Consider the following 12,391-nt stretch of genomic DNA (forward strand, 5'->3'; position numbering starts at 1 on the left):
CTTCTGTTCATCTTTTTTTTGTGTGTGTGTATGTGTCTGTTTCTCTTTCCACTGTGGCTGAGTATGAGTGGTGCACAAGTCAGTGGTAGAAGACATAAAAAGAGGAATTATGCTCAGGTATAACTTAGAGCATGTAAATGAATCAGTCATCCATCAGTGTAGATGGAACTGACTGTTGAAGGGAATTCCACCTGGCAGTTGTATCCCAGATCAGTATCTTTGGTCAATGCTTGCAAGATATGGGAGAGAAAAAGGACTGCCTATCACTTCTGTTCCTTTCTCTTGTTATGATGATCTTTGTTAGAATAGAAAGAACAATTTGCTTGGGACCCAGTCTGATGAAGACACTTAAATTTAGATGTTCATATGGCAGCTCAGGGCTGGATTCACATGCTTGAACACAGATATCTTTTGTCATTTTAGTCATCACAGCCTCTGTGTTATCAGCATGGGCCTGGCAGATGTGACAAGGACCTACAGGGGTCCTTCTTGCCCAGCAGCTGGAGGTCCAGCAGGATCACCTGGGAATGTCAGGTGTCCATAGCTGCTTATGTCTGAGCAGCTGAAAAAAGACTGGATGTCCAACCACCCAAGGAAGACCTAAAGAGCATCAAAAGCATCTATAGAGTGACTCATCTCATGCTAGGACACACCAACTAACATGGCAGCTGTGTGATTCTGGAATCTGCTGACTTACAGTTCCCTAGACTGTAAAGGGCACTTGCACATGTAGCTGGTGTGGCCACTCCTGCTTCAGGCACCTAAATTCTGATGGCTTTATCTACAGGCTGAATCCCACCATTTGTGTATCCTCTTTTGTTTTTGCAAAGATTAATCTTGAATGGGACTAAGCTTAAAATTTTTGAAAATGTCAAAGTTACTTTAAGGCTTTTCTATTTTCAAAAGAGACAAAGCTTAGAGTAGTCTGCTCATGTACAAAGTTGGTAAGCAAGCTCTTTAGGAATGTCATGTAACAGAGGTGCAAAGAGCTGTAGTCTGAACGGATGGATGCTGTCACACTGTGTAGCCATGGTTGTCTTAGATGAAAAAAGAGCACATTTTACTAATTGAAGGGAAGAGACATCTGAGTGCTTCATTTTGCAATGATGACAGAGCATTAAATTGATCTGGGGAGACAGTGTTGAGGGGGTTGGGTTTTTTTCAGTTCCCTGTTGCACGTGTGTGTGATACATCAAATTTCCTCAAATAACAAAGAAACTTTGAAGCCCAGATTAAATTTTAGTAATAGCTTTGCGTGCTTTTGAAAATATGACCAGCACTCAGTTTGTGTTTGTCAGGTTCCTAAATGTCATCTGGTTTTGTTACTTTCTGTTATACAGCTAAAGAAGTGTACCTAGACACAAAACCCCTGCACCACCTTTCATTTGTAACTTTAACTAAGGCACATGTTACTTTATGAGAAGAAACTGCCTACTTTTGGGAGATGCCAGATTCAGTTTGTTTACATTTTAAACAAAGCATGCTCATTTTAAATGGTTCACACAAGAATCTACTTCTGCTCTTTGCTGCATGTATGCATACATAAATGTACATGTGTGTCCCCCCCATCCTTATGAAGTTTTTCAATTCCAAAAGAAGTATGATTTCTGTAGTATTGGGCCAAGAAAGTACATTACAATTCCTATCTAAATACAGACATTAATTCTGATAAGTTTTGATGGAGTACAAGGCAATATGAATAGTGTTTAGCCATTGTCAGACAGGTCAGGTAATAGCACAGGCATACTAAGATGCATGAAACAGCAGGTAAACTCTGCTTACCAACACCTGTGGCTAGTCATTATTTAACTTAATAATGAAGCAAAAGTGGATAATCAGACTTCGTCCTTAAAAACCAGTGTTGCTTCAATCGAGGCTTCCATAGCTAACATAAACCTGAGACTCCAATGACAAACTGAAACTGGAAACATCCCAGTGGTTTTTATTAAGATGGGCTACCAAAAGTGTCTGCTAACTGCTGCTTTCAAACTATTGGGGGTGGGAGGGGGGGGAGCATTAGTTTCAGCCTGCTTTTAATTTTTCAGAATTCAAGCAAAAACTCGAGAATTTCGAGAGAGACAAGCTCGTGAACGTGACTATGCGGAGATTCAGGATTTTAACCGGACGTTTGGCTGTGATGTGGACCCAATGTATGCTGGGATTGCTTCCTATGACTCTTCTTCAAACAGTGGCACAATAATGCTGAACACCCGACCACAGAGCCCAAGGGAAGGGGAGACAGTGGAAGCCTTGTATGCCCAAGTAAAGAAACCACGGAATTCAAAGTCTTCACCTGTAGACAGGTAGGCACCAGACATCAATCAATATGCTCTTTCAAAATCTACCCTTGTAATGCTTTTGTCATGGGAGATGGCTGTACATCAATTGGAAAGTCAGAACTGTTTTTTTTTTATTAATGGCTTTTTAAAAGCCTTTATGTAGAAAAGTATTGAACTCACACAAATCAAACTGTAACAGAATGGGACATGAAAGTTATTTTCTGCAGAGCAACTGCTTTTCTTCTCATTCTTCAGGAATTTTGGAGTCACTGTTTGCTACCATTCAAATTAAATCCAAATTGTAACATCACCTGGTTTATTTATCAGAGCTCTGACTGATCTGGTTGTGGAATACAACACTGCCAACCTGTTCACAGCAATTACAAAATCTCTGGAAAGTTCTTGTTATAGCGAAAGTGTGTGAAAACTTACCTGGATTCTAGTCCTGCTGTAGTTCTGAACTTCAGTCTAACAGGTTGAGTATTTTGATTAAATATAGACTAAGTGAGTAAACTCCAAGCTTGACTCATTAATTACTTTCTTTTCTCAGGCTTTAGCTTTTAAGTTATACTCTTCATGTGGCTACACTTTCTGAACTGTGTCATGCTTGTTTTTTTTGCTGAAATTGGGCAAAATTATGGTTTCTGTTGATGGAATTTTGAGTTCATTTGAAAACCTGAAACTAAAACAGGCATAGAAACTAACATAAAGTAGAAATAACCAAAGGCAAAATTCACAAGTTTTTTTGTAATTTAACAATGAAAATACATCTGTTTTCTTGGCTTACATCTATGAACTTGTAGTTCTGCATTTTCTCAGCTTTACTAAAACTAACATTAAAATCCTAATGCAGGAGGTATCGTTAACTCATACAGAGGTTATTAATTTAAGTCATAGTAAAACCATTCATTGTTTTGTTTTACACCCCATTCTTTCCATGAGAAAAATACTGGACTTCCAGTTAAACCAGCAGAGCAGTGTCTTTGGTTTCAGTGTTTAAGATCTGTATAGCTCTACAGGAGGACTGGCATTCATCTTGCATATTCTGTTCTAGGTAGTAAGGGAGTCTTTTATATTTGGTCTTAAGAAAAGTTGTGGTCATGCAGTTGTCTGAAACTCTTTTTAACTGAGGACCAAGAGTAGTGTATTTAACCGTCCACTAGATCATTTTTGAAAAGTTTGTGTAATATGGGTAAAAATATACCTTCTAACATGACAAAGAAATCTCAGTTGCATTGTGGAATGCGTAAATTTTCACTAAAATTCAGTAGCGCACCTGCCTTTTTATTTTCTCAATCACACCGTTCTCTTGTTTTGCAGTATGTTATACGTCCAGCTTCCATATTGAATAAAAATAACTTATATTTTGTGGATAACTGCATTATTTCAGTGAAGGAAGCAAAATAATTCTAAGAGACAACAGATTCATCTGTGCCCTTAAAATTTTCTGTTCCTTAGCCTTATATTGACTGGTGCAGGTATGCCCCTGTTGCCTGACATTTAAGCACTTTTCTGCCTTTGGAAATCAAGATAGCTTGGTTGGATATGATTGCCACGTGGTGACTTTCACGGCTGGTTTTGTTAGACCAAAGGCAGCGTTTCATGCTGAAGTTGAATGGCACCAATGTCACATCAACAACAAAAAAATTCTTTGATGCAAACCTGGCACGGTGAAATATAAGACCTGCGTGACCTAGCTAACTCTGTGTGATTGCTGATAAAAGAGCCGGGAGAGAGTGAGTCGAACTGAAGATAATGGAGTACTGGGGGAATCTGATGTTAATCACATGGGCAGGACTGAAGAGCAGTATGGTAGTTTTGCACTTTCAGGCTGCTCCTGGAGCACTGAAGGGTCCGTCTCTCACAGCTGTATCACACTTCTCTCTGTGAGCAGAGAGAGAAGATGCAAGTCAGGGACTAGAACAGGCAAAAAAAGCACCCCCAGTCCTGTGATAAAAGGGAGACACTTTCAGCAAGAAATATCTGGAAAGAAATAGGCAATTTAAGATGGAGAAAGATTGTTAATTGCTGTAAATGTGAAGTACCTCTTCAAGGGTCTGGTGTGTAGGGTTTTCTTCCTGTCTCCTCACACCTTTATTTAAATAGCTAAACTGTGGAGCTGGTGAGCTCTCCTCTCCAGGAGAGCTTTTGGGGAGCATTGCAGCTGCTTGCACAATTTCAGGCTCAAATTTAACTCTCCAGAAGTCAGGCCAACAGCTGACAGAGTATGTCATGGAATCATAGAATGGTTTGGGTTGGAAGGGACCTTAATGATCATCTAGTTGGGCATAGAAGAGATGATATAACAGCTGTGAGGAAGCAGTTTTCAGTCTTCCTTGAGGTGTGTGAAGTACATCTGTGAGCTTGAACATATGTAATGGTCAGCAGGAGAGCCTGGATTGCAGCTAAGCCATCTTCCCAAGGCTGCCCTGTGTTTTACAGGCTTTATCTTAGATGTATTAAGAAAGTATCATCTGAGCATCATTTTAAAAAATAGTTGTGGCCTGAGGTGCTTGTTAACTTGCTGTCTCCCCAGCTGTAGGATACCTGGCTCCTCACCCCTTGTGCACTGCAACTTGTTTCTTGCTGTCCAACAGTTGGTTGCAGTTCTGCATCCTTAAAATATAGTTTACATTAATGTTCACCTGTGGTAAGCATTATTTTGAGTGTGTTTTTCCCCTTTGCCCTGCCATACTTTCCTTTCTTCTGGATGTTTCAGAGGTTACCTAAATAGAAACAGTCGCTTCCAGCCTTTGTGGATGGGAAGGGAAATCACTCACAGCGCATTACCCTTGTGCTGAACTGCCAGGAGCTGGTAACAGCCAGGCTGTCTCAAATCTTTAGCACGTTCATATTAAAAGCAGCATTGTTTATATGGGAAATGTTATTTCTATTAAAGTTTGGTGCTTAGTGCCAAACAAAATTTGACATTTAAGTATGTCCAAAAGGTTATTTAAAAGTCTCTTACAAAGAAGCCTATAACAAAATGTCCCATAATAGTTTGCATACCATTGCTGAACACTTATGACAATTTTTTCCTTAACTTGCAAGAGAATTACTGTGCCTGTTTTTGAGGCCTTGTCAGGGTTTGTTTTTCTTTAATATCCCTTCAACTTCTCTCTTATTTTCATCAATACGGGCCACCATCTGATGTAAGCTTAACTGTGTCATGGCCTATGAATAATATCAAAGAGGAGGACAAGTATGTAAACTGTTCGTCAGAATAATGGACAATCTTATTTAATTTTTGCAAATTTAAGGATATTATGAGGATAACTATTATAGTGCTTCAGCAAATGATGGTACTGTCAAGTTGTCAGGCAGAGATCCTCCAGGTATTTCATAACCTAACTTGAGACCAGTGTTAAAAACAGGCTTGTTTCTTCATTCTGCTTCTTGGATGTATTTTATGTTTGCATGTATTCCAAGCACTGCAGTTGTAGACAGATAATACAAAACGGTAAGAAAAATACATTTCTCTGTATTAGAAACTGGATTGTATAATGACAAAATACAGCAAACAAGAAAGAGATGTTAGCTTACACTTTGGAAAATCACACGTCTATATGTATGTAAGTGACATTCCTTTATCCATTTTACCAGCAATGGCTGTCAAAAACCTCACACTTCTAAATAGCAACTTTTACTTAAAAACGCCCTTGCAGGACTTGAATCTGTTTTGGAATTTCTTTAATGCAGATTTATGTCATATCAGAGTTAAATCTTCAAAAGATATTGGTGTGGTTTGGAGGGGTGTTTGTTTGGTTTTGGTTTTCTGTGATAGTGTCTGTTATATATGTAGGTGAAATATGGAAGGATCTTTGTTTTGGGCTCCCTACATAGTCTATGCATGTGAGTAGCTCCTGTGAATCTGGAAATAATTTATATTCCAGTTACCCTAGTATGTCTCTCCAGTAGTGCACACACACACAGAAAATTTGTTTTTTTGTTCTTGATCCTGGAGAATTAAAGCAGATTCCCTTTTTTAACAGAGGAGGAGTTTATTGCTCAGAAGAAATAAAGCTCCAGCAATAAATACTGGTGGTTAGTATTGCTGCATGTACGTCATTTGCCCTTGCAGGGTTAGCTCCATCCTATGTATTGATAGCTTACAGAGATAGGCTGCTAAGAAATTTTTCACTTTTTATGTTGGGCATCAATGGAATGAAATCGAGGTGGAATGTATAATCTATGTTTATTTTATAGTTCAGGAAAGAAGTGTCTTGAGAACTGTGTTCTTCTGAATAAAGCTTTTAGCTTAGCTGAAAAATGTCTCTAGTATGTTTTCCATCATACAGAAGAGATGCTGCATGACTGATCAATGGTGTTTTTCATATAGATGACAATGATGCTATACAACAGGGTTTTATAGCAATCACCTGACATCCATAGCTAAGCAGCATGTAGAAAGACAACTCCTAATGGACGTTTACTGGCTGTCACTCTGTAATCATTTCCCACCAAGAGTGCATTGTCCTGAAATATAATTGAAATAAAATAGGCACTGTGCTGCTGTAAAACTAAATAGCTTGAAAATAGGAGGTTAGACTCCTCCAGCTTGCTGAGGACATTTTAATGGAAACATAAATACCATAATCATATGCTTTTTGCATGCATTTTGCCATTAAAAAGAAAAAATGTTCATTTTAGAAGGGAGACCTTTATGAACTGGTTTCTTTTCTATCGGAAGTGAAATCAAGTTATGTCAAAGGAATATTTGGGAACTGAAAATAACCCCCCTTGCTTTAACTGTCATCTCTTGGGTGCAAAGAGGCAAGATGCTGTTTTTAAGGCTAGACTACATACTTTGCTCCTCTTCCAAAAAAAAGGGGAGAACATTTTATTAAGATGTTAACTTCTATTCACTCAGTAGTATCTTTGTGCCTAAATTGGCACAATAATAATGAATCCCAGCAGCTAGAAAGAAACACTCTAATACAATATAGATATATGTAAAAAGTTAAATAAGCAGACCCTGTCTTTCTAGTTTGTGTAAAATAATTCTCAGCAATAGCAGAATGGGTCATAAAAGTTATAAAATAATATATTGCCATGCCTGGATAAATATTTGTTAAAAAAACAAGGCACTTGTGCAGCTATATTAAACTTCTTTATTAGTAGTGTCAGTCACAAGAGGGTTCTTAAGATTGTCTCATAGAAAACTGAGCTTACTTCCAGGCCCTCCAGAGATGGAGATAGGAATTATTACTCAGGGTGTTAAGCACTTTCACAAAGGGAAGGACCATTGCACTGAAAACCATCTAACCAATGTTAAAACCTACAGAGCTGTGCAGAAGTCCAACAGCCTAGACTGAGTATGAATAAGCTCTTCCCTACTACCTCTGTTTACTTCACTGATGTGGAATTGTTTCGCTATGCCTGGATCCCTTGTTCTTCACTGTTTGTCACCCTCTGCTGTCAGAGCCCTACAGATGACATGCTACCAGGGGAAGGTACCACTCTTATGGATAAATAATGCTGTACATACTCCCTTAGGTTGCAAGCATTTCAGAGCAGGGACCTGTTTGTTTTCTTTGCTTCCTAAATAATCAGTAACATTTCAGAAATCAATAGTAATTTGGTTTAAATTATTATCTTCCAATGAGCATCACCATTTTGTGGCATAACAGAGCTTCATTCCTGTGAGAATTTGGCTTCTGGAAGGACTTTCCTGGCCTAGAGAATGACACATATGCCATTATGAAACAATCAGACAGACTTTCCAAGAGAAGCCGCTGGAGAGCGGTGAGGTAATGAACTGTTTGCAGTTCTCTAACATGTAAAACTGAAAATAATACTTCAAAGTAGTTATGGTATTTTTCCTCCTCTGTCTGTGACAACCTGGAGAAGGATTAGTTAGAGCCTCCACGAGACTCTTCATGGGGTTTAATTTTACTTTAACACATTGGGGTTTTTTGTTCCTCTACCGCTCATCCTATAAACCAGTAATCCTTGCCCCCAGGACTGCCTAAAAATTAGCTTGGTCTCTCATAGACCCATATATTTAGAACCCAATAGACACTATTAGCTTTGGCATTTTATTATCTTAGGTTGGTTGTTTTCTTTTGTTCTTTCATCTTGATAGAATATAAGACAATTTTTAATATAAATTCATGAGGATTTATGTAGGCTCCCTATTGTGAAAGTATGCAATTGCACTCTCCTGTTTGGGTTACCACTTTGGTGGAATAAATAACAGACTTTCAGTTAACTCTATTCAGGTCTTCCATTTTAATTACTTGAAAGTCCTGGTTTCTTTCTGAATAGATACCAAGCACTGATACTGTTGTGAGAACCATGTCTTTTTTCATTTACCACAGCCGCAGCCTCACTTAAACCCTGGTGGTTTTGCTTCCTCTCTCTTCCAGTCAGCTTGCTGTGTAATCTGAAGTCTGACAGCTATTTGTTTGTTTTTACAGAAGCAGCCCGATTTAGTACCTCTACAAATGGTTGCAGTGGGAAAATGTATAGAAAGATAACAGAGAGATGAACTTCCTGCTCTGGGTTACAAAATAAGGGGGTGAAGTGAGGCCTCTCTGGACCTGTCCTTAGTGCCCCCGTTCTGAATAACTCCCAACAAAGTTCCCTTTGCTGGAAATTAGGAGTATCTGTGTAGGTGTGTGATCTTTAATTCTTTAAGTGCAGCTACTGCTTATGATGAAAGACTATACTTACAAAGAGCAGATCAAAATCTGTGAGCATATAATATGTATTAGGGTTTAAAATACATTGTAACTGAGTTGTGTATAATATTTTTAATTTCTATATTAGAGCAATTTGCACACACATCTAGGTCAGCTGGGTATTTTGTTGCTTGGAGAAAAAAAAAGAGAACAACCTTTCCTTTTTTATTTTTCAGATGGTAGAAGGCAACATTTAATTAAAAAAAAATGAAGAAGAAAAAAGGAGACTTAAATTATATATCCAAGTATGAAATGAAGCATGATGTAAAAACTAGAAAAAGCAATGTCTCAGACATAGAATGGTTATTGTATGGTTTGCTATTGCAGTCCAAAAAACCAGCTGTGTGTCTAACATGCACATCTTTATTTCCCACTAATGCCATCAACACAATTTCAAGTTCTTCATCCTGAGAAAATTATGGGGAATATTTGTGTACACAAAGCTGAAAAAGCAAAGGCTCTCCCATTCATTAAATGAAGTGCTTTGATCCTACCAGTGTAAACTGTTAAAATCTGTTCTTTGCTAGTCTGCTAACCAAAATTTGGATTGTGAACTGATGTTATGCAGCACTTGAATACCATAATTTAATCAATTTAATTTTTTGTTGCTGTTGAATGTGGCTTTTTCTAAATAGAATATAAATTTATGATTCCTCTTTCTTTTATGTCCCTCCAGTCAACCCATCTGTTCCTCTTTGGCGAAGGATTCTGGCTTCTCCTCTCCAAGCATTTAAAGAGCTGGGGGGTTTTCATTTTAGAGGTTTCTTACAGGAGAGGGGTGCACAGGCCTTGGAGGGAGTGCTGTGTGTTCATTGAATCTTGTGTCTCTGCTTGTTAAAACTGAATACATAATTTGAAGCTAGATTTTGAAATTAATGTAGATTTAATGGTTGAAAAGTAAAACATTATTTATTTTTAATTCATTTATGTCCCTCTAATTTTGGAGGATATGAAGGGATTCTTGTTCTGTTCAGTTTTTATGAATGAAATCTCCTTCACAGAGGAGACAAACTATATTTAACTGCATTGTTCTTCCTTATGGCCAGTTTTGTTTGTTTATGTGACTTTAAAAGCATCCTGCTTACAGTTGAAGTAGTTTGTTACTGGCGGAAGTGGTGGAGTCGAATTGTGGGAAGGAATTCTCTACAATAAGCTTTAGGAAGGAAAATAACATCATTACATATGTGTTGGGGGTTAGTGGTTAATTCCTTTTAGCATCTTGTAAGCTCATTGAATGAGTGCTTATGAAACATACCACATTGGCAACCCTGGAACTTGAGAAATTGACAAAAGATCTCATTTCAGTTTCTTCTTGGTGGGGAAGTCAAAAACCAATGCTTTTCTACTTGTCACTCAGAAAACAGTGCATATTACTGCAAGCTTGTACTTCATAGCATATTGTTAAAGAACTGGTTTATAAGGTGTTTGAAATCTTGTTCCTTAAATCTCAAAGAAATGATGTGAGACATTAAAAGGTTTCTTGCATGAGCAATTTTATATGATTATGTACTTCTGAAAAATGTTCTTACATCAAACTTATTTACTTAATGTGATTTTTTTTTTTATTCCTTAAAAACCAGTGAAATTTAAATAGCTTTTCAATCTGATGCATTCATTGAAGTCTTTCTTATGTGATGGATATATTGAAATGTTATTGCAGTAAATAGATCACATATTTGTAATGGAGAAGTAATTTAATCTGCCTGGAGTTTAGGCAGTGATATAAGAATTTATGAAAGAAAAAACAAAGGAGCAGATTTTTTTTCATTTTAATTTTTGTGCATAGTTTGCAACAATAATGCATGGTACACATGAGCCGCATCGTATTCTATAATGAAATGTTTTCTGTGTGCAATAATTCAGTCTCAATTACAGCCTTCCCTCATTCCTAGGTTTCCCTTTAATGGAAGCCCAGTATAAACTGGGATGAAAAGAGAATGCAGAATTTCTATTACCAACATTTTAAAAAGTAATTAGAATCTGTACAACTTCAGTGTCCCTCAGCCTTCATTTCCACTTATCTTTGGGAAGGAAATTTATTTGCAGAAAATTGCAGTACATTCAGTAACAAGCCTCCTAGCTGGTAGGAGAAATTGTCCTAAAAGGGCTCTGACCTGGCAAACAAAGGAGACAGACAGAAAATAGTAGCATTGGGTTTTATTTCCCGACACATAGTTCATGGCTCATTAATAGCTGTAGTATATATTACTGGGTATTATGTGCTGCAGAGGAAACAAGAAGTTACCTGTCATTACTTTGTAATTGTATTAGTAGATACGTTAAAAAAATTAAAAAAAAAAGAGAGAAAACATAAAAAGAAAGACAAAGTTTAGCTAAGTATTATTTTGTACATAATTTTAAACTGTGCTGTGTCTGCTTGCTTAAGATAAACTCTATGCATATTTGCTAAAGTGTTGTCAAATTAACCCATCCGTTTCTAGGGATTCCTAAATGCCCATCAAGGAATGGAGGGATGAATTGAAGCTATTTTAATTAGCAAAGCGTGATTTAAAGGTTGCTAAAATCAAAAAGAGCTTATTCATTTTTCATCAATAATAATTTTCCTTAATATTTCATCAAAACCTGCTGATTTAGAGACCACCTTCTGGGCTTTGATTCATTATGACTGCAGACATAATTTAATTTTTCCCCCTTTACTCATTCTGCGATATGCTCTTTCATCTTTGAGACATTGTTAAGATGTTTCTAACATTCACAGATTGCTAATTGATCCAACTTTTTTAAAACTGTACTTAAGACGGAGGCTTCTTTTCTGTGGAAGCAATTTTGCATGCATTTGCTTTTACTAATGCCTCTTTCTCAATCTCTGATAGAGTGTAACTTCTCAAATAAGCATATTGAAAATTGTGGATATGTATGGTTTTATGTATGACAAGTGAAGCAAAAATATTAGCGAGATGACAGAGGAAAATTAAAAGAGTAGGTACAGTCAGTAAGATTGCACAGTCACTAAGTTAGGCCTTTGCAGTTCATCTAAAACTAACTTGGAATTAAAACAGTGCTGTAAGTAATGCTTTTTTTATCTAAATCTTTGGAGGATCATGAAGAAAAGCAATTATGGGAATTTATGCAAAGGCATTTTGTGAACGGATGTACAATTAAAAGAAATTGCTCAGTTCACTTTAGTGGGGCTGTTCATCTAATTTTTGTCTACACTATCATACTCTGGTAATTTCTAGTCCCAAAATGCATTTGTGTTACTATTTTAAGTTGAGATTCATAACCTGTTTCTTCTTGGAAGTTCTCCCTGTAAAGTAATATCCAGGAAACTTTCCATTCAGGTATTGTGCTAAAACAACTAATGTTTGGTTACTCAGCACCAGCAGAAGATAGTGGGTTGAAGCAGTCCATGTGTTTTGGACTGTACCCTCATCCTTTTCTGTGGGTGGCTGGAAAATTGTCACAATC

General features: G+C 37.2%; 1 protein-coding gene across 1 annotated transcript in view; it reads left to right on the forward strand.

Annotated features, from left to right (window-relative positions):
* The window catches only part of PARD3 (par-3 family cell polarity regulator), a 450,917-nt gene that overhangs the window by 347,335 nt on the left and 91,191 nt on the right, over positions 1-12,391 (forward strand). The window contains 1 exon segment of the mRNA XM_034070217.1: positions 2,046-2,303. Coding sequence (XP_033926108.1) covers positions 2,046-2,303 — 258 coding nt within the window.

Source organism: Melopsittacus undulatus, chromosome 1 (assembly GCF_012275295.1).
Source record: "Melopsittacus undulatus isolate bMelUnd1 chromosome 1, bMelUnd1.mat.Z, whole genome shotgun sequence".
In the NCBI taxonomy this organism is placed as follows: domain Eukaryota; kingdom Metazoa; phylum Chordata; class Aves; order Psittaciformes; family Psittaculidae; genus Melopsittacus; species Melopsittacus undulatus.